General features: G+C 35.8%; 1 protein-coding gene across 6 annotated transcripts in view; it reads left to right on the top strand.

Annotated features, from left to right (window-relative positions):
• The window catches only part of ADAM22 (ADAM metallopeptidase domain 22), a 209,682-nt gene that overhangs the window by 93,730 nt on the left and 88,046 nt on the right, over nt 1-27,906 (top strand). For all 6 annotated transcript variants that reach the window (XM_074367518.1, XM_074367519.1, XM_074367520.1 and 3 more), the window contains exon 4: nt 15,728-15,794. In XM_074367518.1, coding sequence (XP_074223619.1) covers nt 15,728-15,794 — 67 coding nt within the window. The remainder of the gene's footprint in view (nt 1-15,727; nt 15,795-27,906) is intronic.

Below are 27,906 nucleotides of genomic sequence, written 5' to 3'. Positions count from 1 at the left end.
CATATGTGAACATGCACACACACGTATATAATTGTATATTTTCTACATATCTCTTGACATGTTAATTACATTCTTCTGACTTTTCTCACTTAGCATTATGTCTTGGAGATACTTTCCTATCAATATATAGAGAACTGCCTCATTCTTTTTAAGAGCTGCATAGTATACCATTTGATGGGTATACTGTTTACTAAATAGTTCTCTGTTGAGGGCCATTTAGGTTATTTCTAGCTTTTTTATTACTACAGATGGTACTGTGATAAATCATATAAACACATTGTTTTGAACACATGGGATTGTATTTGTAAGATAAATTCTAGAAATGAAATTGCTGGGTCAAAGGGAATACACAACTTCCATTAGCACCAGAACACGTGAGAGTGTTTATTTTCTCACAGCCAGTATCCATCACAGGCTCTAGTGCTAGCTCTAGCTGGTTCTGACTTCCCTGGAGGGCCCTGAGGGGGTCATGTTCTCTCATGCTTCTCTCGATTTGCATGTTCTTATGGCATTGGAAAGCTCCTCTCTCTCACCCAGAGTCCTCTCCCTTCATGGTCTCTAAGTTTCTTCGAGACTCAGTTCTGTTATGAATTCCTTTTAGAAACATCCTTGCTTCATAATCACCCTCCTGGGACTTTCCAGACCCAATTTGGTGCCCTCTCCTTTGTGTGTGTGTGAGATTCCTCTGCAAACATAATAGATTTCTCCTGCATACTTCCTTTACGATGCTCATCACCCTGAATTGTCCTCACTAGTTCTTTGCTTGTACTTATGTTCAAGTCATCCACAGACTGTGATATTTTCATCTCTTTCCAAACATTCTCCTATGCCAACATGTAGTAGAGGCTCAATAGATGTGTTTTTTAATGAATTAAAATAAATCGATGTCACAGTATTAGAGTTGGATGGGTCCTTGTTGAGTTAATCTACCTATCACACTTTACTTTATTAGTGAAAAATAGAGTTCTTCTCTGTAATGTTCTATCTAAATTCAAAATCAGGCCATTCATTGTTTTACTTTCCTTTAAGGGGAAAAGCTAAGGCTAGTTGTTTTTCACTTGCCTCTAACTTTTTTTTCTTTTGGTTCAAATCAATACCCTAGTACTACGGGCCTTGATGTGGAATGTTTTTTATCATGGAATATGCTATTGTTTCTTCAAACTCAACTAATATCAAAGATCTGTCTTTTATTTCTTTCCAATTCTTCTATTGCTCAATCATCTTATGTTCTCAGGACCTTGTTTGGAACAATTTTTCCCAGGACCAGTTTAGAAACCCTGAGAGAGAGAGGCAGGAAACTGGAGAGTGAAGGATCACTGTTTTTACTGATAAAACAGTTGAAAAGCATCATGCCTTGGTTAGAAGGCCACATGATCCTGTTAGGGCTGCTTGTCTCCATTTCCTCCTGTTAAGTCTAGACTTTGGTATTTAGGGCAGATTTGGGTCTGTAGAGCAGACACAGTTTCTCATAAGCTCTATGTTCACACTGGTTTGGAGCAGACAGGAAAAGAAGAGAGAGAAGGTCCTCAGTGTTTACATTCTTTTAAAGATTAACTACCCATTTCAGGAAGTATGGACCAGTGTCCACCTAACCAGGTCGACTCATTCCTTTAGATGGAGGAAGGGTAGGAATCTGGGCAAGAATCCAGTACTGATCCCTCCCATGAAAACGAACAGTAGTGGAGGGAAAGTGAGACTCCCAACACATCTTTCTTAACCACCTCCCATGTTTAGTTCTGTGCTCTTTTTATTTTTGCACATACCTTTTTTGGGGTGTTTAGTGTTCTTCCCCCCATCTTTTGGTTCTCTCTCCTTGAACTGTAATAACTCAGTTTTCTTAGTCTCCAAACTCCACAACAAATGGTTTACCTGCCGTTTAGCTTGCCAGTCATCTTTTCAGGCTTTCACAGCCCTGATATCATTCCTCATGGCCCAGGAATCTGTATGTAAGAAAACCCCCACACAACTCTCAAGCATTTTTAGAAACATCCTGTGCAACTTCTAGTTCCCACTTTCATTTCATTTCATTATAATTTTTTAATATTTATGGAGTCCCTGCTAACTGTTACAGTTTTATCCTTCTTAGTACATCTGCATAGAATATTCATAGGTTCTTTCTTCTCCATCCTCTTTATTTAATAAGCAAGAGAAATGCTTAATTTTCATTAAGGCATTCCCTTCAAATGCCTAATTTATTTGATACTGAAACCTAAAATTAGAGCAAAAACCAGAAAGAGCCATGGGAGAAATATGTCAGCCTTGTGGATGTATCTTGGACCCTTTTTATTTGGTTGTTTGTCATAATAGAGATTATTTTCTTTCAGGGTTTCTGCTTCTTCCCCAGTAACTGAACATGAAGCCTCACCATTATGCATTGATTTCTCTTTTATAAAAGCATAATTTGAAATTGATGACTGAAAAACAGCAATGAAAACACTCTTTTTCTTTTTTTCTCACTTGGTGGCTGAATTTCGATTGAGAGGAATACAATGGTTCATCAGATAATTGTGAAAAGAGGTGCCACATGCATAGGCCTTGATAATTAATCCTGCTGTGTCTGGAGTGTGGACATGCACAACTGATATATACAGCACTTCCCCCTTACCTTCCTATCTGCTTTTGCATATTTTCAGATGCATAAAGTTCAGTAGTTTTTCACAAGAAAATATACTCTTAAAAGGTTTCCCTAGAGGTAATTTTGTAAAATCTAAGAGCATAGCGACCAACACATACTTAATTTTCCTGTTTGCAGTTTTATGTTTGAATTAGTAGCTCTTAGAATAAAGAAGCAAACTCTGGGTTAGGTCATAGTCAAGGTTCTGATTAGTTTTCTTTCCCTTTATGGCTCATTTAAGCCAGTTTGAGGAGTGACTATGAGATAATGAAGCTCCTTCTAAAGAATCTTTCCAAAACTTGTACAACCAGGTGAATTGTCCCCTTCAAAGCTGTCACCGCAGGGGGGCATTGCATTTATTACAGCAATAGCTCTTTTGCTCAAAGCATTATTAGATCTTTTGAGGAGGATTGCTATGAAAGTCTACAGCGCATTTTTGGAACCTTTTAAATGGAGGCCTAACTTCAGTAACTGTGGGTAAATTCGAATTTCAGAAGCAGCCAGCAGCCATTCACAGTCATCTTTTCACTAGAGTGATTGATTAGCCTCTTTTATTATTCAGGAGATATGGTTAAGAAATAATGAGGCCAGGATAGGGGAGGGTATAGCTCAAGTGGTAGAGCTCATGCTTAGCCTGCACAAGGTCCTGGGTTCAATTCCCAGCACCTCCTCAAAAATAAATAAATAAATAAACCTAATTACTTCCCTCCCCCTGCTGGAAAAAAAAAAAGTATATATAAGAAGAAAAAAAAAAAAAAAAAGAATGAGACTGGTTTTCTTATGTGCCACATAAATTGTCTCTGAAAGCAATTCCAAAAGGGAAATTTTAAGTTTTCCACTGCAGTGTTACCGAAAAGGCTCTCAGGAGGACAGTGTTGAAAATGACATCATTCAGTTGGCTATTTAGTTCTGTTACAATTTTTAAAAAGCTATCATTATTAATTGTAACGTCTAGTGTTGTGAAGAAACAAAGGCATTTTGGTGGAACCAAGATAAAGTAGTTGGACTTGGTGTGATTACCATTCGCTTGTAAAAAGTAATTGTAAATTGGCTGACATTAGCTGGAAATGGTCCTTGGAATTGAAAGATTAGTAAGGAAATGACAGCAAATGGAAAAGAATGAAATGTGTGAGGGCAGAAAGGGCACCTTTTAAGGACTTACTGCTCAAGTTTTGAGACAAATGGTGAAATACAATTTTCTACTCTTTGGTGTCTATTTCATACCCTCATTCCCTAGATTTCCTTGGCTCAGGTTTAATCTGATAATTTTCTGTTATAAAAAATTATATGATCATGATTGAAAAATAAACTTTCAAAATGACCTACATATTTCTGGCAGATTGAACCCTAACGTGTGTGTTTCCTCCATTATAATGACAGTGAGGGTAGGACAAACTCACAAGAATAAAGCAGATAAGAGACATCAATAAAATTTTGGATGATGTAACAAAAATTGGACAAGTGGTAACTGACTTAACTGAGTGGAGAAAGCTGACTCCCGTTTGCAATAAGAACCAGAACTTGGGAAAGGCTCTGGAGATGGAGGCTCCAGAATCTCAGAAAACGGGGGTATGGTGTGGGACTGAAAGAGAAGGGAGGTTTGTTAACTTAAAAAGACATCAAACTCTAGAGCTTTATTTTGTAATGGGAAATCTGACAGTCATAGATTTATTTTGTTTTATATCTATAAACATATGGGAGAAGACAGAAGTGACAGAAACACTCTTTTGGATTAACAATTATTTGTGCTTTTCAGAAAATAGATTATGTTTGTTTAAATATTATTACTAGGATAACAGATTATTAAGTAAAGAAACCAAATAGAATCACAGACTATTTAAAGGTTACACTTACTTTTATAGGACATGACAACATTTTTTTCCTGTGTTGATTCTGTGTAAGAATGTACTGTTGGAAATAATTTTTCTAAGACTGTTCTATGACATAGATTAATATTTGCTTTCTTGCCACTCTAGAAGAAGAAGGAATGTTTTGTTTTCATCTTGACAAACTTTCTTTCACCAATAGTTGCAAGGGCCTATGTTGGGAAAGCTAAATATTAGTCCAATAGTTAGAAAAAAAGCAGATTTGAGTGCATGAAGCTTATGATATGGACCACCAGATATTTGAGGAAGACATCTAACAAAAAAGAGAGAGATCAAAACAAACAGATGAAAATTCAGCTGAAACAAAGAAAATGCAGGGAACAGAAGAAAATCTTTAAAATAATATGTATGGAGAGATAATATAATAATATGTTTGGAGAGATAAGTACTGTGTCTATGAAACAAGAAAATGCTGTGTAAAAATCCAGAGAAAAACAATTAGAAAAAATATTATAAACAATGAAATTCAATGGAAGAGTTGAGTGATAAAGTTAGGAGAAAAAAGTCTCTCAGAAACAGGGCAAAAGATGAAGTAGAACATAGAAGAGAAAAGATAAAAACTGTGAGAGGATCAAACCAGGACATTAAACCTCTGACTAGTAGGAATCCCATAAAGAGAGTACAGAGAAAATAGAGAAAGGAAATTATCAAAGATAATTCTTCATAACTGAAGGACATGAATTTCTAGATTGAAAGGTCTCATCAAGTGCCCAGAAAAGTGAATGAATGAAGACCCACATAAAGACATACAATTTTGAAGTTTCAGAATAGTGGAGATAAAATAGAAGGTCAAAAAAAGCTTCTTGAAAGAAGAACTAGGTCAGCTGGAAGGATCAGATTCAGAATAACATCAGATTTCCCATTAGTGATACTAGAAGCTGGGAGACAGTGGAGCAATGCTGTGTGAATTCCAAGGGATTTTCTGTACTTACACATCCAACCATCAATCAGAAAATGTACATGCAAGTTCTCAAATAAATGAGCATCATGCATTCTTTATTTGGAAGTTATTGGAGAATGAATCCCACTAACATAAAAGGGAGAAGACCAACAAAAATGAAGATGTGAGATATGGGAACAAGTTTACAACGAGGAGGGAATCAAAGGAAATTCCTTGAATCATCATGAAAGAAATATCAGGATTACAGCTGTAATGCAGCTGGTCCAGATATGAGCAGGAGGATGGAAAGCCACAGGAGGGATGTTGCTAAGAAAAAGATGGAATCGATAGAATTCCTGATGTGTTTGACCACACTGAAGGCTTTATAACTCTTTACAGTGGGAAAGCTTGTGGATGATTTAGCAACATAAGTACGAAATGAAATAAATAAAAAGAGAAGGCAAAGTACTTGTAGGGGTTGGGTTTAGTTGGGCAAGAGGATGATCTCTGGAGTCAGGCCATCTGAATTTAAATCCTGGCTCTACCAATTATCACTCCTTGAGTACCCTTGAGTGAGTTATGTACCTCTCTGTGCTTCAATTTCCTCATCTGTGTGGAAATACTACTAATACCTGCTTAACAAGATTGTTGTGAAGATTAAATTAGCTAATACATGCGAAGCTGTTAGGTTAGTAGTAGCAGTGTATAATAATAGTAGTAATTGTAGTAATAAGGGCTCAAAATTATTAACCATTATTTTTATTATTACCATTAATTTTAAAATCTAAAAATACCCAGAAATATAAATTTCAGCATATTGCTTTTTGAGAAATGTGGTGATAAATATCCAGAAGAAATTGCTTAATAAACTGGAAAAAAAAATTTTTAATGACTTATAGTGCCACCACTGAAAGATGAATTTTTTTAAACATTTGAGTGCATTTCCTTCTAGTTGTTTTTTTTTCTCCTGTGCATTGTTTTGTTTATATAACTGTTATATTCTTTTTATATGATTTCAGGTACTGCTTTTCTTTTTAACTTAAGAAGGATTTCCCTGTTAATATAAACTCTTGTTAAATGTTTTTGTTGATTTCATTATTTTCCACTAAATGGATAGAAAATAACTTGCTCAACCAATCTTTTTTTTTTTTTTTTTTTTTTTGGTATATTTAGGTTGTTTTGTGAATAACTTTGGGATGATGGCTTTGTGAAATCCATTTCAAATTTAGTTTTTTTAATTTCTATGAAACTGTATATATGACTTATTTCTTTATTTTCTTACATTTAAAACATGTTTATTATAGAAATTTTAGATAATGTGTAGAAGCAAAACAAGTAAAATTAATGTAGCAGGAATCTAATTACCCAGAGATGAGCACTGCTAATGTCTTAATGTATACATTTTTCTTTTTCCATCATACATAAATTTTTTTTTGCAATATTTGGAACTTTTCTTAAGTAGACATTATGAAATATCTTTCAATACCTTCAGTGACATGTTAGTGTCAGCAGTATGTTCAGTTGTAAGTTTTTGTACCCTATTTGTCTAATTGCTTCTCTGTTATTTTCAGTGTTTCTACATGATAATGTTGTCTTGACAATGTTTATAGCTGAACATCTGTACGCATTAAAATTTATTTTCTTAGGTTAAATTCTTAGAAACAGAATTGCAAGTTAAAAATGATATACTTTTAATATGTCACACTGTCCTCCATGAAAGTTCTATAAAACTATGCTCACAGTGTTCATGTTAGTGGTTCCCTAGTAACCTTGTCAACACTAGATAATGACTTTTCAAAATGGCACAAAATATATTCTGTATAATTATTTTTCTTCATTAGATCCCTGGGTGCAAAAAATTCCCATCTTTGAAGATGGGAAGACTAGGAAAATCAAGTTTGTCAAGCAAGATCAGGAGCTCAAGTTTGGACATATTAAGTGTGATATCTGTATTTGATCAGCAGGAGGAGGTGTTGAGTTTGGAGTTGGATATGTGATTCTGGATTCAGAGGAGAATTCTAAACTGGAGATATAAATCTGAGGGTCATCAACATATAGTTGTTATTTAAGGGGAGACATTAGATGAAATCACCAAGGGAGTGAGAGGAGGATCAAGGACTGAGCCTCCAGGTACTACAGTGTTTAGAGATTTGGGGAATAGGAAGAAACTAACAAAAATGGGAAAAGCAGCAGCTAGAGAATTAGGAGAAAAAAGCCAAGAGTGTGGTAACTGGTTGGAAATCTAAGGAAATGTTTCCAAGAGAAGGGGATGATGATCACCTGTGTCAAATGCTGGTTATAGTAATATGAGGAGTTGAGAACTGACCATTAGATTTAACAACATGGAAGTAGGTAATTAGTGACTTTGATGAGGGCAGTTTTGATGAAGTGATTTGGTTAAAATCTGATTAGATGGGTTCAAGAGATAAGGGAGGAGAAGAAAGAAAGATATGACTATGGATAGTTCTCTTATGTGGTTTTGCTTAATGGACAGGAGGATATGTAGCAGTAGTTGGACAGGGAAGTTATGTTAAGAGAGTTGTTTTGTTTGTTTGATTTTGGAAACGGAAGAAATGACAGAGTTTACACAGTGATGGGAAGATCTTGTAGAAAGGGAGAACTTGATGATACAGGAGTGGGAAGGATATCTGGAGCCGTGCCCTTGGGTAGGGAAGAACGAATGGATTGTGGTGCACGAGTGGGCAGGTTGGCTTTGGATAATTAGATGGACAACGAATTCCCAGAACAGGAGGGAAGGCTGAGCGTATGGGTGCACCTGCTGGTAGGTTCAGAAATGCAGTGGTGGGGGCCTGTGGAACGTATTTTTTGATTGCCTTTTTTTCCTCAGTGATATGGGCAGCAAAGTCATCATCTCAAAACAGATGGGAAGTAGATGTCAAAGGTTTGAGGAGAGAGGGAGAAGGTGTAAAATATTACTCAGACACAGTTGTGAAAATAAACATCTTAGGAAAATGAAGTATGATTTGCAAGCAGTTTTAAGAGACTCCTGATGTTAGTGATGTCAGCATAAAGTGAGCAGTGTCAGCATGAGGATATGCTGTTCTTCAGCTTCATTCAGTTACACTGAGCAGGCACGGAGCGGATACAGAATTTGTTTTAACTAGGATTGGTTTAGGGAAGGGAGAATCACATGTTAGGAGATGGGTAGGGAGATTTGCAAAGCAGTGAATATTAAAATTGAATTTAAGCTGAGCAAGGAAGGGAGTGAGACATGAGGGAGGTGAAGGACAGTGAAATGATAGTTAAGTTCAGTGGGTCATAAGTCTTATTGGGGTGAAAGAATTGAAATGGGCTGTTGAAAGAGAAAGCTAGAATGGATGGAGATGGTCAGAGAGTGAGCTGCTTGAATTTGAGAATATGCTGGGTGAGTGAGGTAAAATGGAGAAGATAATTGGAGGAGATGAGGTCAAGGAGCGAGATGCCAGAATTGGAAGGATCACCTGTGTAGATATCAGAATCACCAGTAATTACAACAAGAGTGGTGTTGTAATTATTTTTCCTCAAAAGGGATCCCTGTTCTGAGGAAGTCTAATCTTTCCTTGAAGTCTAATTCGACCTCCTACTAGACACTGGTTTAGAAAACAGGGGTGTAGGTAGATTGGAAAGATTAAGCAGCCCTTTTCTGTTTCCATGTTCTTAGTGAATACAGAATACAGAGGTGAGGTCATCAGCAGGGAGTGATGATGAAGGAATGCTTCAGAGATTTTAGGAGAGAAAAGTTTGGAAGGGTCTTCTCAGAGTAAATTGACTAGGAAAATGGACTTGTGGATTTATGGGCAGTGGTCTGCTCGGGGGACCACTTGATATGTGGTCATAAATTATGTTCAATGTTTGACCGTTCAGGATGCTCTGCTTCTTGGGGCTTTGATGAGTAGAGGAGTTGAGTTTTACCATGGTTGAGGTTTGGCTTTGTGAACATAGTGGAGAGAAAGAGAGAGAGAGGAGTAAAGGAGTGATTTTCATGATGAATCATGGAATGTAAACTAGATGAGATGGACAAGAGGAAGATGAAGGACAGTGAAAAAATAGTAGGTAAGGTCCATGGTTTAAAAGTCTCCAAACAGTTAAAGTGAGTTCTAGAGAAAGATGGATAGGAGATGATAATAAGGAGTGGGATAATTGAAATCAGGATTTGAGAGGCATTGCACATATGTTCTGTTTTAATACCAGACCAACTTTGTAAGGAAATTTTTATTATTTTCATTTTATACTTGGGCCAAATGTGTTCATAAAGATTAAATAACTTGGCCAAGGTCACAGAGTTAGTAAATGGCAGAGTCTGGATAGGAAATCAAAATATTTGTTTTTATTTCTAAATTCCAAAACCTTTGTACTATGCCAGCTGCCTCTGATTCATGACACTTGCCCGCTAGACAAAGGATAATCATTTTTATGACTGAAAATGTTTACATTGTGTTTGTTTTGCTTATTCCAGGCTTATTATGGTATGCAAATTTAAAAAAAGGGGGGGCCTCAGAATACATTTCTAATTTTTAAAACATCTTATTTCCTTTAGAAAATGAGTTGTTAAAACCAAATTCTAAAGAATTTGATTGAAAATGATTTTCAGTTTCATCTTTCACAATTCACAAGGAAGCTTTCACACATCAGTTTTGAGTAAGCTGTTAACAGGGAGTAAATTCTACCCAATCAGATAAAATAAAATTTCCCATATGTTGAGGAGATCCTCCACTTGTCTGCATTTAAAGTTATTTCAGAAGATTCCTACTTGATGATAAACAATGATGATCTAAAAAGGAAAAACAAGGAACTTTAGTAATTTTGATTATCTCTACTTAAAGAAGCTTCAGAAATCTTTACTTAGGTTCTAAGTTGATGGTGGTAAGGATTTTTGTGCTTCAGTAGAGGAAAAAGTGACATTTTAAATAGAACAGTTTTCAGCCCAATAATTAAAATAACAATACTTAGCAGATTTCCACAATACTGCAAACAAACACAATCAAATTGCACAGGCTGTTTTTCGTTTAAATTACATAGAGCCCTTTCCAGCAATACTTGTAGGGATAGAGGCTTGATTGAAATAGCTGCATCCTGAGCAGAGGGTTTTCTTTGCTGTAATTACATTCGTGTGATGACTCATACTCTCTTAATTCCTAGATTTTAAAATTCAAAGAAAAATTGTCCCTTGGAACTTGAAAACCTAGAGGAGTCAAAAGATGGTTTAAAAAAAAAAATATATATATATATATATATTATTGTTATTATGACTCCTCCTGCCACTACAAACACTCCTCCTCTAAGTTGATTTTACATAGTTACTTTTGATCTCACTCATGCTGGCTCTGATAATGGGAGTTTACTCTTATGACAGTGATGCAGAAAGATATCCAGCCTCAGGGATGGGCTGGTTCCAGGGGCCTGAAATCCAGTGGAGATCTGGGGCTTTTATTCTGATTTTGTAAGCAGATAGGATAGGGGGTCCCTAGAGGAAAAGAACCAGATATAGCTTTTTGACGTAAGAGCAGCCATTTTATGCCTATGGAATTTTGTGATCCAAGCCTGGCCACAAAGCTTGCCCTTGAACAAGGTCTTAGTAATAATGATCTTAAGGGAGCAAAAGAACAGACTGTTATCAGGTGAGAGAAGTAATAATAGCAAAGATAATAAATCAGTGCTGAAGCCTCTCAGTTCTGTTTCAAAGGTAAAGATTAGCCTGAAGAACTTTCTTGAATCGTTCTGCAGAATTTAAACCCTCCTTGAGTGCTAAGCCACCAGATCAACCAGAACCTAGAAGATGATGATATTGACTTGTTCTGACTCTCAGTCAACTAAAGCTTGATCTCTATTGACTTTTCCCCAATTCTGTGCTGAATTCTTCTCTGCTCAAGCCCCTTCGTGAAAATGCATACACTGCCCTGGCCCCTTCATGAATATGCATATACCCTTAACTTAAAACTTCCCCAATTTTGCTCTTGAGGGAGACATGGCTTTGGGAAAGAGCCCCAATGTTCTCCTTACTTGCTGCAAGTAACAAATCCTTCTTTCTCTCAATCTTTGGCTTCATTATATCTTTTGGCTTGACACCCACCAAGAGGCAAATCCAGTTTTCAGGTAACAGGATTCACCACTGACATAGCTCAATTTCTCTCAAGTGACTGCTTATTTTTGACTTTCCGTTTCTCTTTCCTTCAGCCAATGAATGATTTTTTTCCCTGAATTTACTAGTTTAGATTTCCAAGAGAGAGAACCTAGCTGGCTCTACTAACAAATACTGTCTCTGTACAGTAATTGTTCTCTCTCACTGCTGGGAGGTGTTGGAGACTGATAGCAAGGTTGGGGGACAGTCTTTTGCAAACATCTGGCTGGTACTGTTACCGAGTCCAAACTCGTTCTGCTTGCACCATGACAGGCCAATAAATCAGGAAACAAGGTGTTGGGGTAGGGAATAATGACTTTGTTCTGAAAGCCAACAGACCAAGAAGATGGCAAACTAATGTCTTCGGGAACCATCTTACCCAAGTTAGAATTTAGGCTCCTTTTAAACTCCAAAGGGCAGGCACTGAGGTTGGTTGTTGCAAATTTCTTGATGTCAGAATCCTTTGTTCTTGCAGCTGTCCAGGTAGGTCAGGTCATGATGTTCCTGTAAACCTCCAACAAGACGAATGTTATACTCTGTTCTGCAACTTTTTATCTCTATATGAATGCATAAATGTTATAACCTTAAAGGTCGGAGCCTTGAGAATAGGCTATCCTGTATATTTCAGGCTATAGGCAACATTTTTTTACAAAATGTACAGAACTAGCATGACTAAGCACAGGAAAACAGAGCACAGGGTTAGAGCTAGAGGAACAGATCTAATATGGAGTCAGATTCATTCTTCCCTATTACAGTACCTCTCCTGTTGGGAATATGGCCTTGGATAAACAGTGGGATGCAGATGGTGGAGCAATGACAAGTTATGCTTCAGGCAGATCTTTCCTGTGCAGCTTCACTCTTTGGTTGGAAGTCTTTGGAAATTTGTGGAACATCTGACATACACATAATAAAAATTAATGATAATAATAATAAAAGACAACTGTCCTTTGACTGTATAGTAGCTATTCTCTCCCCCACTCTCCTTCCCTGGAATGTGGTTCATCTCTCTCTGGGCAGTCATGTTGCTCATGAGAGGCCCCAGAGGAGGAGAATCATGATTGTTCCGAGAACTATGTCCTTGTCAAAAGATTGGTTTTGGCATTGCCACACAAAACATACTTGAGAAAATGAATTCTAGAAGGTTTTTGTGAAGGGTTTGCTGACTCTTTTCTAAAGAAATATAAGACTTTCTTTTTACCTTGGGATATTTTTAACTGCATACAGTGCTTAGAGCTGCAGCAATCATGTTACAGTCATGGAAGGAACCACTTAAAATAACAGGCCACCCTCCATTCTGATGGCAGAGGGGAAGGATTGTCACACTCCTGGTCTTATCCACAGTGCTGAGCCTCTGCATGAACCAATACTGGAACTGCTCTTAACGTTGGGTGGAAAATTACTCTGAAGCAGTGGTTGCCTGAAAGTATACCACCCGGCAAGCCATCCTGGAAGTAAAGGAACAGCAAGCCTCCATAAAGCAAATCAAAATCTTCAAATCACATGATTTGCTAAATCAAATTAAAGCCCACGGCGAGAAGCTAAAGGAAAGAAATGAGTAGATGAGCACACTTAGGATAGGGTGCAAGGTGGGTGGAAAGACCACTCTCCAGCTAACCCTGGGGACACAGTGTCCGTAAGACCTACTTCTCTCTCTGTTGCATCTGCCTTCCCTGCTGATGCGTAGTTACAAGGACCAGAGCTGAGGTTTGGGCAAGCTCCACAGGTGGAAGGTGGCCCGAGCTTATGACACCCACTTGTTGTATCTGAGAGACACAGGGACAAACACGCTTGGTCAAGAGCCATAGCCTGCCAGTTAGCTTGATGAACAGCCATGAATTTAATATGTGTTTTTTGGGCAGAAAAAACTTGGGGCAGGAATGGGTGTCAGTTCTTAACGAGAGCAATTTTACCCCCTCAGTGTACCTTTGGCAATGTCTGGAGACATTTTGATTGTCGTGACTGGTGTGTGTGTGTGTGTGTGTGGGTAGAGTTCCTGGGTGCTGCTAATCATGTTACAATGCATAAGATACTCTTCCAGACAAAGAATTATCTGGCCCGAAATGTCAGTAGTGTGGAAGTTGGGAAACCCTGGGTGTCGCCAATAGGTGGTTGAAATAAGACCTCATAAATATTAAGTGCTTATGTATAGTGTATCTTGAATATTTAATGGCTCTTGTCTATTGATTACATGATGAACATTGATTGCCCAGGTGCCTTATGCATATTAGGTACCTTTGGTTCTCCATCCCTTTTATCAGTGTGAGATACATACTTGGTCTTTTTACTTATATTTTACACATCCTACGCATTCTGCCCACATCTAACAAAGTTTTGCTTCCTAACTACTTACCTATATTTAAAACATCTTAAAACACTTAAAAGTGTTTTTCCTGTATTTCATAAACTTCATACTTATTCACCTAACAGAATTGAAGATTTGCAAAAGCAAATGCACATTAAATCTGCCCAGGAATTTCTAACAAGAAATTTGTAACAAGAAACAGGATACAAATGTCTTGTTTAAGACACTTTTAGTTGTGTTTTCTGCAAATTGCAGCGTAGAGCATTCTAACTGGTTCCCCCATAAAGTTAGTAGGAAAATGTATTCCAAAGACAAATTAAACAGGGACTTAGACAATAATTATAGGTTTCCTAAATGGTAGTGTAAGCATCAGATACTATAAGAAGCTCTCTCTAGTGCCCCCATTAATGTAATGCTTGTTTGAGCTTTCTGTTCACATTTCAAGCAACTGTAAGTACAGTGCTTATCATGGTAGCCCTTGTGCTTAGAAATTCACCTTTTTTAATGACTGTGACAATTTTGGCTTGGTGACCTTCAGAGCACTGTGAAAAAGATTTTTTTAGATGGCTAAATGTCTATTAATAAAGGAGTAGATTTAGAATTTATATTTTTATTTATTCATATTAAATTTATTTATATTTTAGTACTTTAAAACTGTAAAGACTTTAAGACATTTTATGGGAGTTGTGTCTTGAGGTGCCTCTATTAAAGGGGAAATTTTTCAAAAAAATTTTTTCAAAAAAATTTCCCTTTTAATAGAGAATTCTATTTAAGATTATGTAAACATATAAAAAATTATAAAAGGAGGTTGTTTAGGAGAGATTTCAAGAGTTTATTTTAAAATACTGGAGGTATATTCCTTTCTATTTCTTCTAATTTTCTTTGCTCCCTTTTAATTTTTTTGTGGTGGACACTAATATTTTGTTAGATAACATATCACACATAACACGTGAGAAATGGTAAGCTGTGGTAGTATATGGAAACCATATGATATATATCCAGAGGAAGCTCTAATTTGTAAAGATGCATGCAACCCAGTACAGCACTATTTACAGTAGCCAACACATGGAAATAACCTAAATGTCCATCGACAGATAACTGGATAAAGAAGTAGTAGTATAAGTATACAATGGAATACTACTTAGCCATAAATAAGAATAAAATAATGACATTTGCAGCAATATGGGTGGACCTGGAGATCATCATTCTAAGTGAAGTAAGCCAGAAAGAGAAAGAAAAATGCCATATGGTATCACTTATATGTAGAATCTAAAAAAAAGGCACAAATTAACTTATTTACAAAACAGAAACAAACTCACAGGTATAGAAAACAAACTTATGATTACCAGAGGGGGAAAGGGATGGGAAGGAATAAATTGGGAGTTCGAGATTTACAGGTACTAACTACTATATATAAAATAAATAAACAACAAAGTTTCTATTGTATGGCACAGGGAACTATATTCAATATCTTGTAGTAACCTCTAATGAAAAAGAATATGAAAACAAATATATATATGTATATGTATAACTGAAACATGCTGTATGCCAGAAATTGGCACAGTTTTGTAAACTGACTATACTTCAATTATAAAAAAACACCCATATGATAAAAAGCTAAAGTGAAAAAGAGAGGAATAATATATCTTTAAAATAATGGAGTGCTTATGGTAGTTCTGTAACAATGGAGTGACAGGTGATTCAGTCAATTTAATCTCATCCTATCCTTTTTGAAGTATTAGGCTGTGAGTGTGTGTGTGTGAGTGTGTGTGTGTGTGTCTGAGAGAGAGATACCTATAAAGTTTTATTTTTGTTTTCAAATCTGGATTAAAGAATCATTAAAACTGGAATGCTGTCAACTTGATGGCGATTTTCAACTGATTTGCATGTTTAAGGTCCTCTTTAATCATCATTTCTTTTGTTACAGTGATTTGCTGTCCTCTGAGTACGTAGAGAGACACATCGAACATGGAGGGAAGACTGTGGAAGTGAAAGTAAGTAAAATTTTCCTCTTGGGGGGAATTTTTTGAGAATGTTTTAAGTACTGATTATGATCTTAATTTTCAGTGATACTTCTAATATACAGTTTTGGAGTTTTTATATTTCAGAATTTATCAGGAAAATTTGTCACCCACTTGTTAAAAAAAAACCCTTTAGTTATTAGAAAAACAATTCTTTGTGGACTATAGGAATTGTTGGAGTTATGCTTTGTGGGATTAATATTACTGCAAGTAGTTCTCTTTTACATGATGTCCGAGAAAATAATTTCTGAAATTTGCCTTTAAGATTGGCACTGAGAACCAAGAGGTGAAATCTTGGTTCTAGGGTAGATGCACAGCTTTGCATTCATTTGGGAGGTATTTCTTTGGTAAAATTGTGAACCTATTAGGTAAACAGGGAAGTCCCAGGGAGTTTCAAATCCCTGGAGACAAGCATCTCAGGATATTGGTTCTTGTCAGGTAAGCTCTGAAAAAGATTACACAGTAATAAAAGCCTCTTCCAATTATAGGCATAAGAGTGTGTGTGTCTCTTTCCAGTCTACTGATGATGAGATCTGAAGGCATATGAGACTGAACACTGCCCAAGAGTTTCCTTAGGCCTAATATTTAGTAGTGAGTTTAGAGTGAGTTTTAGCTGAGTGTTTATTTTCTTCTAAACAGTGTTTAGACTATCTGTTCTATCAGAATTGTAATGCCATTTACTTGCTTTCTTTTTCTGATTATAAATTTAACTTATACTCACTTTAGAAAACTTGTTAATAGAGAAAAATGTAGCAAAAAAGTAAAAGTCATCTATAAACTCATCACTGACACATAAACTTTGCTTTCATTTTGTTGTATTTCCTTCTAGTATTTTTTTTCCTGTGCATATATTTATATTTTCACTTTTTACAGAGTTGATATATACATTTACAATATTGTGTCTTGCTTTTTAAAAGTAAATATTATATCACGTTATAAACATTTTCCCAAGGTATTTTCCCTTAAAGCCTATGTTTACTACTTTTCAATTTAAATGTATTACTATAATAAAGCTTTTTATTTAAACTCTGTTATCAATAACCAGAATAAATTATATTATCCTAGTCAAGTGACAACATGAAGGGAATTAGGTTTTGCAATTATATGTTAACTTTTTATTTTGAAAATTTTCAAACATACACAGAAGTAAAAAGAGTACTACAGTGAACTCCCACATACCCATTATCTAGAATCAACAGTTATGAACATTTTGACAATCATTTCTCTCTCTCTATGTGTGTAGTATTTTAAATCAAAACTTAAACGAAGTACAATTTTTGAATTGTGAGTTTGAGTTATTTAAAACTTACCAAATGATGTTATATATTTATTAAAAGACATCCAATGTTGCCATTTTAAAATATGTAAATACATTCTTTATTTTAGAATTTATTCTAAATTCTAAACACAGACAAGTTGCAAGGTAGTATTAAGAGTTCCTGAACACCCAGTAACCAATTTCTTCAATTAACATTTTACATTGCTGTGGTACATTTGTCACAACTAACAAATCAATATTTATATATTGTTATTAAATAAACTCTATTCTTTAGTTTAAAAAAAAACTTTAATAACATGTACAAATGGGAGAGACCCAGGAGAACTGAATAATTGGCCCAAGTGGCTGAACCACTCACCTTAAATGCTATCTTCAGCTAAAGACAAAAGAGGATGTTGGGGATACTGATTTGGGACCTCAAAGGGGATGAAGGTAATAAGACATGGAGAAGGAAAAGCAAATGTTCAGTAACCAAATGTTTGCTGGGCCCTGCAGAGACAATGGGACACAGGAATTTTAGCAGCAGATTTTGCTAGGTTCCTCCCTGTCTACAGACCTGATTTGTACTATGGTTTCTATATTGATGGCTCCCTTCCTGGGACAGGTCCTCTGTCTACAGTCTTCAGGCAGTTAAGGAAATGGTCAGAGTTTCTTCCTGAGTCTTTTTGGGTCTTGATTGTTTTCAGCTCCAAATGATCTGTACGCCAAAGATTTTTTTCATCCATCTACTACCTTACAAAAGCAAATTTCAGACATTGGGACATTTTCCATCTTTATACATCTGTACATCTCTAACTGATACACATTTAAAGCAAAATCTGTTAATTTTTACAAGTGATCTACATATAGTAATTGTGCCAGTCTCTCTAGAAAGTTATTCTAAATTTATTTTAAACTGACTAATTGAATGGTGGATTGATTTATGTCACTACGTTACTGCAGAAAGCAAATTAAGATTCTTCTGGGTATGGCATAAGAAAATGGAACCATTTTGCTTAGAGTTGGAAAAAATTTACCTTGATTTAGAAGGTACTGGACTCCTTTCATTCTCATCCTTGATTATTTGGCTTTATTCTCCATTTTGTATGACAATTTTCTGCATGCAGAGTGTATCTTACTCCTTTACTAAGTTAGAGTGTTAAGGAGGCAAGTAGTTCCCTGTCAATTTCCATTTATGTCCATCAGTGGAATGATGAAATGCAAATACGAGCGTGGAAGATTGGAGGGTGGATCCAGCAATAGCTTTCGCTACAGTAGTATCCCTCTTCAGGAAACATGTACTCAATCAGAAAGCACAGCCCACTCTGAGATCATTAGACTCCTTGGGTACATATAACACCCAGAGCACTGACTTCACCACACAACCATTGCTGATTTTCCAGCCTGAGAGTTGCATTTTTTACCTGGACGGTTTGCCTAACTTGCAAGTCTATCCAACAAGGGAAATGATAAATCAAACTTCATCCAAACCCTAGGGCCAGAGGACTTTCTCCTTCTAAGAAAACCACTTGGATCTCACCCATCACCTCCATTTGTTTTCAGTCCATTTAAAAATCTAACTCAAAATTCTCTCGGTTTTTCTCAGGAACCACATTTGAAAGCTCTGAGTCCCACCTCGTCCATTCAAAGTCAGTAGCCAGTTATTTTCCTGCTGGTTCCCTCATGTCTCTGCCTCTGTGCTTAGATCTTTGGGATGTTTCTTTTTACGTGGAGTCTGTTAGTTCTCCTTTCTTTACTAATGACTCTGAATTTCCTTAAACTCCTCTTTTTTACTATATATTATGGAATAAATAAAATTGGACAACTGTAGTATTTTATATTTTTCTTTTTCATCCATCTACTACCTTAAAAAAACTTAAATTTTAAAATTTCTCTTTCACCTTTTATATTAGTTTGCTATGGCTGCCGTAATAAAGTACCATAGACAGGGTGGCTTAAACAAAGAAATTTATTTTCTCACAGTTCTAGAAGCTAGAAGTCCAAGTTTAAGGTGTCAGTAGGGTTGGTTTCTTCTAAGGACTCTCTCCTTGGCTTGTAGATGGTCCTTCTCTTTGTGTTTCATATAATCTTCCCTCTGTATGTGTTTGTACCCTAATTTCTTCCTCTTAGAAGGGCACCAATCATATTGGATCAGGGCCCACCCTAATGACCTCATTTTAACTTAATTACCTCTATAAAAACTCTACCATCAAATATAGTTACAATGTGAGGTACTGGGGTTAGGAGTTCAAAACATGAATTTTAGGGGAATACAATATACAATTCAGCCCACAACACCTTCCCTAAGAGGCCTGTGAATTTTTTTTTTTTTTTTTAAGTTGGCTTCTCTTCTGGAACTGCAGTAAATGAAGGGGTATGTGAGATCAATGCAAAACTGTAGGAAGGAACCTTTCTGGTCAGTTGGCACAAACATGGGCATACTTATCTTGAGGATGCAAAATTAAAATCAAATCCTTATAAAATCTGATTTAAACAATAGCTAGAAACCAGTCTAGTGAATGGCTCTGCTCAAGTGTCATGGAACCTTTATTTGTGAAAATCCTGGTGCAGTGCATTTGATTTAAGGGTGTGAGTGTGAATGTGAGGAAAGGAAGACATTTGTGTGAAAAAATACTTATTAGCTACTTTGGTGAATCTTTTTTCAAAATTAATTAATTATTTATTTTTTATTGAAGTATAGTCAGTTACAATGTGTCAATTTCTGGTGTACAGCATGGTGAATCATTTAGATTGCAATTTTATTTTTAAAACCTTTTTAATTGTAAAATATAACACTGACACAGAAATGAATAAAGGGTGAACACCTTATACCCACTATCCAGTTTCAGAAATAGAGCTTGGCACCCTCTTCCATGTACTTTTTCCCAAACCCAAGTCCCCCTTAGCCTCCTCTTGTAAGATTTGTGAGCACTATCCTGACTTTTATGGTTATCCTTTTCTTACTATTGTTTATAGTTTTATCATCCAAGCATGTCTTATAGTTTAGTTTTGCCTCTTTAGTTTTTTTTTTTTTTTTGGAAGTTTTAAAAATGTTTTCCTTCCTCTTTCTCTTTTTCTTCTCCATTGCAATTTATTTGTTGAAGAAATCAGGTTGTTTATCTTATACAGTCTCTCAGAGTCCAGATTTTGCTTTCGATTGCAATTTTATATTTATAGTAAAATGCAATACATTTTAGTGATCTTTAAGATAATGATTTGTAATCTGCAAGACAGTCTATGTCTCATTGAAGGGAGTTTATTCTGATCAGATGGATTCATAATTCTGATTTTAAAGTTCTGTTTAAACCTTTTTTTCAAAGATTACAAAGATAAAGGCATCAAGCAGAAAAAAAGATGGGTTTTTTTTTGTTCCTTTATAAAACATACTAAAAAAATTAATTTCATCTTTCACTTACATTTCCAATTCATTAAAAAATTAAATTCTAAATTTGCCCCTTAGTTTAGGGAGAACTTTTGTGTGTTTGACATAAACTTTAAAAAATTTTCCTTAAACATAAAACCTCAACTAATCCAAATACCCTGGGAACAAAATCTTTTTGATTGTGGAAAAATATGCCTCTGGATTCTTAAGACAAAGTAAGCTGGAACTGATGACTAGCAGCAAATGAGTCTAAACCATGCAGTTTGCTGTTTATTGTTAGCTGGCTATTTCATCCAACTGCCAGTATTCTGGTTATTGTAGGTCTCCAGTTATATAGGCTCTGATTAAGCAGAATTATAATACTCATAATAATAATCACTAACATTTATTGCTAATGACGTGACAGACATGTGAATTTACATGTATTAAATCCTCAAAACAACCTGTGATTATAATTATAACTATTATCCCACTTAACAGGAAACTGAGTACCAAGAGGTCACATAACTTGCTGAAAGTAACAGTAGTAGTGGTAGAACTGCAGTTTGAACCTAGGTTATCCGTCTCCAGAGCTGACTCTTTTACCGGGTTGCCTACCATATATTCCATAGCATGTAAAATAGGATAACTATAAAAATTGAAATGTATTTTATTTAGACTTGTTGTATATATAATTTTTTGGAGGTACCTAACAATTACTCCTTCATAGTCTTATCTTTAACCTGAAATGGTGGTCTACTTAAAGACCTTTTAGATTTTCCTCTCAAATTTGGTTATGCATTGGGGTAGCTTTTCTGTAACATCAGTTGCCTTGGGCAGAAGTGGTAAAGACACACTCTAGTACAAAGCCTGTTTTATTTTTCACCTCTCAAGAAAATAGCCATAGTAGGAGTTTTAGAATGACAGGAGAGGAATGGTAAATCCTTTGTATATGTCTGGGTAGGGGAGGAAGCAGATTTCCTTGGAGTCAAAAAGTAAAAATAGACATCTTGATAGAGATAGGATTTATTTATTGTGTTATTACCAATGAAAGAGCAGGACCAGTCATCAATATTATTAGTTCTGATAGTATTTTTTTGGTTAAATTATTTGATATCATGATAATAATCAAAAGTAATAGGTGCTGAGTGTCTTTTATATTCGTTCAAATTATTTCTAAACAGTATGTGAGCACTCCCAACTTGTCTTTGGATCAGAAGTCTAATCGTTAAGGATGGATAGGTACAGAGACCCCCATTTACAGTATTGACTTTTGACTGGCTCTTAACTGGTTACTACCCATCACTTAGTTGAATTGATTGCAGTCAAGGATCATTGTCTCAATGTCTAAATTATGTCTTTAGTGGCAGTAAGAAGATGGATAAGAAAGCAGAGTGGGTCAAAGTTGAAGTCTGGAAATGGGTAAAGGAATTGGAGAGAGTGCTGTGTGTTGGGGAGCAGGTGTCTGAGGGGAAAGTGTCTGCTTAAGGGGAGAGAGAGGTTATTGTGACTCTAGGGAACTATTTCATCTGATGGAATGGTGGTGTGATTTTCCTTAAAAATATTTTTTAGGCAAACTTAAATGGCCACTGTCCTTTCTGAAAACAGAGTAGCAGGGGCATTGATGTAGAAGCAAAGAGTAAGCTTGAATTTTTCTGCAAAATAATTTTTCTCCTGCTGGTTACATCCATCTTCCCTCCTTGGGGTTGGAGCTCCATGAAAGACTTCTAGCCTAGCACAGTATCATCTCCTAGCAGGTGGCTCTGCTACATGTAGGGTCTCTAGATTTTATTTCTCTAAGTCAGATTTCCAACTCAATTCTATTTTCTTAAAAAAATATATACTTTTAAAAAACCCTGCCTTCATCATATTGTGGAATATGTCAATGACTGGCAAAAAATACTAGTGGAGGACAGATATTTGACATCACTTAGAAAAATTTACATATGGCGACTGTCAGGACAGCAGACACCTTCCTGACTATGTGCTAACTTTGTGGCTTCTATAAACCTGAAAAGCAGCCATAGGAAATTGTGATTTTGAATTGTATTCAAGCTTGCTTATATTGTTCTATGGGTTTCTCCACGAGGAACATAATTCTCAATACTTGAATACTTCAAAAGGTGCACAAAAGTGTGTTAAAGGACTAATGTTTCTTAAGATGTCTTTTAAGATGTTTTGTTTGCCAGAAAACCCCACGAATTATTAAAGACGCTATAAGATATTGTTGACTCCTTTTTTAGGTAAAAAATGTCCTCAGTTTGTCATTAGCGATAGAATTAAGCAAATTTAAAGTGTATGCTATAGTTTAGTGACTTCATTTTGCTTCTTCTACTTTTTTTTTAAATAACAAGACTTTATTTAACATATCCTTTTATGAGACATAGGTTTTTCTCAAATTCATTGCATGTAATTGAATAGTACATAAATGCTTGACCCATTTCTTTTCTTGGCCTTGGGGAGCACAAAAATAGCTATTCATCTGCCAAAGTGTCTTTATATATGTTTATTGCAGCAGAAAAGATGAACTAAGGGGTTAATCTGTTTTTGCTTATCCTGGATATCAAGTTTCCTTATTGATTCTCAAAACAGCATTACCATCCAGAATCTTAGTTCTTTCTACAGAAGCAAGAAGAGTAAGTGATTAAGAAGAAAAGAAAAACCAGGCCTTGGTGTGCAGTAAATTTTGCTTCATGCATTAGTACAGAGTCAGACATACTGCTGCATCAGTGATAATCTGAAGTAGAGACGTGTGTCTGTGAGTGTGTGTGTGTGTGTGTGTGTGTATGTGTGTGTGTTTCAAATAGCTTTTAGGTTATCTTTGTTTTTGAGGCTGTCTTTCAAATGAAATGCAAGCAACAGCCACTGTAGCCAAAAAATCTATAAAAAGGCTTTTAAAAATCTTGTCTTCCTTTTTTTTTTTCAAGGAGAGCAACTCAGCAACTGCATTTCTCGTCCAAAATGCCTTTCTCATTTAAAACTTCCCCTTACATTTGAGAAACATGCTTCCTATCTTGATTTCTCACTACTGTAGCTTTTTTAAATGAATGGTTTTTTTTTTTTTGGAACCTCTTGGATAAGCGAATAATACTTAGTCACCTAGACAGTAATGAAGTCCTATGGCCTGAGAAGATGCATTTAGAAAGGATTTTTTTTTAATGAATCTATTTATAGAAGTTGTCACCTAACCTCTTAGTTTTATCACCCTGAATTTCAAATTGAAGTTTTAGGCATTTTCCCTGACTCTGTGGAGATGGGGAGATCTTTATCCAGTAAAGAAACTTAGCAATGTGCATTTTAAGACTGGCTGAGGGGCAGACTATCAATCAGAGAACTTCAGTTGGTCCTTTGGGGGCGCCTGCTGCCATGGTAACTGGGATTTTATTTTTAAAAACAGCTTTTTTGAGATACAGTTCATATACCATAGAATGAAGGGTATTAGGTCTCTATTTTGTCCAGTAGGAAGTACATATTCCTTAACTGCTTGTGTGTAAATAGAGTTGATTAAAATGATCACAATTAATGAAGCAGAGATAGGAATGCCTGGCAGATGCAACTACCCATATGTTAGAATCTGTGTTAATGTTCTTCTTGCTGCATTTTCTGTGAGATTTAGGTTAAGAACTCTCAGCACTGAGCCCAAACTCTGAGAGTAGAGCCCCTGGTGAAGGATGAAGGAAAACTTCAGGTGCAGGTGTCACAGGTTGTGGGATGGGCATGTGGGTACCTCACACAGGTTCTTTCTGCCAGAGTGGAAATTTCAGACGTCATAGCTATGGATCTGGTATCTTTTTACACTACTAGAAAACAAGTTAACCACAAATAGATGCATTTTAAAATTAGACAACTTGGAGAAATTTTTCTCAAGTCCATTCTCTGAAATAGTTTAGCCATAACTTAACATCAGTCTGACTAGTAATATTACAATGATTAAAAAATATTGGTCAAGATATTTTCCTTATACCCAAATATTTAGTTACTAGCTATAGCTAAATTACTTGTAAATTTTACTATATTTAATAACTTCATTACCTCCAAACTGTTGACATAAATGATTTTTCTTAAACCTCAGGATATAAGAATCCTATAAAAATGAGATCTAGGCTTTCTAAAAAGTAAATATACGAGTAGGGTTAATTATCTAGGAATTTGATAAGAGGTTATTGAATTGAATTTCAGGGATTGTGGTGGGATTCAATTCGAGAATCTTCTGTTTTAGAATTGATTCTTTAATTGCAAATAGGATCACTGCAGGAAACCTTGTCTTTAGGGTCCTGTGGTTTTGAGCTGCTGCCCATTTTTAAATACTTTCAGTTTTAAATGGTGAATTATATCAGAAGGAGGACTCATTGATTTTCTCTATTACTAATACAAGAGCCATGATATCCTTATAGAAGTATTATAATGTATTTTATTTTTTTAATTTTTGGTGGGGAGAGGTAATTAGGTTTTGATGTATTTATTTATTTATTTATTTATAATGAAGGTACTGGGGATTGAACCCAGGACCTTGTGCATGTTAAGCATGCCTCTATCACTGAGGTCTACGCTCCCCACATAACGTGTTTTAAATGCTGAGCAATAGTATAGCTGGAAAAACCATATATTTGATGGTTGGTGTGTGGGAAAGCAGCCTAGTGAGCTGCTTTCACTGATTGATAATTACCACATGTTACTGTCTGGTGGAAAGACTATGCTTTCGTTTTCTATCTGTTAACTCCAGGACTAAGTCTTGGGGGCCAGTAACTGCTGCCAGGGGTTTAATGCTAGTTGCTTAGAAGGGTTAACCTCTTCTCCTTATAAAGCCAAACTCATTTTGCTTCCTTAAGGCTATTGGTGGCATGTTCTCTCCAGCTAATAAAACATACCATAACAGAATTCATAAATATATAAGGTTTGCTATGCTTCTGTTTTATATCATTCTCAGAATTTGGTATTTTTGCGAATAATTATTGTACCCATAGGTGCTCATTTTACCATCCTGGATTTCCCATTTTGTACAGTTGCTATCACTTTGAATCATATTGATATCCTTGATGGGATCAATACCTGTAACTGGACTGAGGAATAATAGGAGTAGAATTACTCATAGCAGTTGGAGAAATAGCAAATACTTGTGTGGTACTTACTATGTGTCGGGCATTAGTCTAATAAGCGTTTCACGTATATTAAGTCATTTAGTTCCCAAACAATGCCCTTGGTATCCTCATTTTGCAGATGAGGAAACTGAGTCCAGAAAGTTTAACTAACTTGCCTGAGAACTTGGAGCCAGGCAGTCTGGTGCCAGAATTCATGCTGTTATCCACTATAGTCTGCTCTCTCCATGGAAACCAGTAATTATAATAGCAGAGGAATCAGAATGCAAATATTTAAATTACTGCACTTCATTTTACTATTTGCAATCACATCTTCCTAAACAGTTGTTTTAGTAAGCCATGTGTTGAAGATGTAAATTGTTGGGTTCAGGTGAATCTCTATGATTCTAAATGTAAAATTTCCATTATCCTAAAGAAAAGTAAATACCTTCTAAGGAAGCCCTGTGTTTTCTGCCATTTTCTCTTACAGTTTATTTTTAGATCTCCTTAGTACTACTTAGAAGTTAGACTGAGTATTGTTCAGTAGAGGGAATTGCTGTAGCTTTTGAACTGTAACCATATGAAATAGTTTGCACATGGCAAACATGTGGCTCGTATGCCCATCTTATGCTTATGTGTACACGCATCTGCATGTGGAAGAAATGTGAAGTTTTTATGGACAAGAGTAGCTAAGCTGAAACATGTCCTCATCCTGGCAAGAGACTGGAAGATATTTCGTTGTATCCCTGCCAAGGTGCTTCAAAGCGCCCATCCCCCTCCCTTCCCTAACACACACACCTGCACACCCACACTCACACACACCCTGCCAGGGAAGAGAGTGAAAGAGCCACACAAATCTAATAAACAAACACATAAAATGTTTTTCTTCCTTACATGTAACAGTTATTCCCGGTATGTCCCCTAACTTTACTTTTTATCTACCACAGGTCATCTATCCACAAGTCATCTATTTAATATCTTTTTGATGTGTTGGACACTGCAATTTTCTCCTGGCAGGCTTGTGCAGACATATGTTCCTCTGCCATCTTGTCATCAGTGTGGTTTCAGGGAGGTCTCAGATTTCATAATTTAATTCTCTTTGCATTATTGGAAAAATTCTTTGGGGATTAAGTAAATTTTGCTTTCCCTTGGGACCAGCAAGGTTGCTCAAGGTCCATCACTATGTATAATGTATCAGCTGCCTTAATGGCATTGTGAAGATTGCAAGTAGTCTTAACGCTGTAGCCAGAAGAAAATATATTGGCCCATTACCAGTTTATACAGGTCAGGTACCTTAGTGCTGGGAGTAAGGAAAACTGGGAAGTGACAGCTGGTGTCAGCATGAGTTCTGTTTCTAAGCTCTGTTTGTAACCTATTTAAGTAGAAAGTCCTCTTTATTTTCTTTCTCGTGTAAGATTTTTTTCCAGTTAAGTATCTGAAGAATTATTTCATCTGTTAATGTTTGAGACATTATCTATAAACTTAAAAAGACATGTTCAGCTGTAAATTAAAAAAATTAAAAGTAGCACTAACAGTATTTCTATATATAGAACTAATTAACTATTTTATAATAATGTTCCTATTTTAATTCTAATTACAGAACTAATCTTTGTACTATACAATGTCTTACGCAAATATATTTTCAAAACATTTTTTGAAATAAGAGTTAACTATTAAAGTAATTATGATTAAGCAGGAAGTTGTGAAAATGTTGTTTTCGACATGTTTGAAACTGAAGCTAAAAAAAAATCACAAATTGTTCCCATGGTGTTGTCCCAAACTAGTATTTTTTAAAATTTATTTATAAAATTTCTTATTTTCTGGTGAATTAATGGCCACTACAAAAATAAGAGCAGGCTATAAAGGAGAATTAATACCTTGGTATTGAATAGTTTGAATGTTTTCAGTTGAGTTTGGAGATAATTGATCAGATTTCCAGCTAATGTTTTACTATAGCAGCCTTCTCATTACATCTATGAGGTAGATCCAGATACACTTGGTTAACCCCATAGGAAACTCCTTAAGTATTAAAAAAAAAAATGGGAAATGACAAACATGTGCCCACAGAAACAGTTGCTAAGAAAAAACTACTTCATTTTTTCAGGCTTAGAGTCACTTTTTATCAGGTACAATCCTTAAGTACTAGTCTGCCTCCCTAAAGGATGTTGTTTGAGAAATTCCTCCTTAGTAAGCCAACCCTTTGTTTGTACCTTTAAATAATTCCTGAGATAATTCAAAATCATCCATGGAGGAGTAAAAATGGCCATTGAATGCCAGTATTGAGTTCTTGAGCACAGTGTTTAAGGCTCAAGGTGCAAGAGAGAAAAGAGATGCTGTAATGCAGCCTTCTTTTGGCAGCCTGAAGTCTTCCTTATTTATCCTTCCTTCTTC

This window comes from Camelus bactrianus, chromosome 7, assembly GCF_048773025.1.
Source record: "Camelus bactrianus isolate YW-2024 breed Bactrian camel chromosome 7, ASM4877302v1, whole genome shotgun sequence".
NCBI classification, from domain to species: Eukaryota; Metazoa; Chordata; class Mammalia; order Artiodactyla; family Camelidae; genus Camelus; species Camelus bactrianus.
The sequence above is the reverse complement of the archived record's forward strand: the minus strand, read 5'-3'. Positions and strand labels throughout refer to the sequence as shown.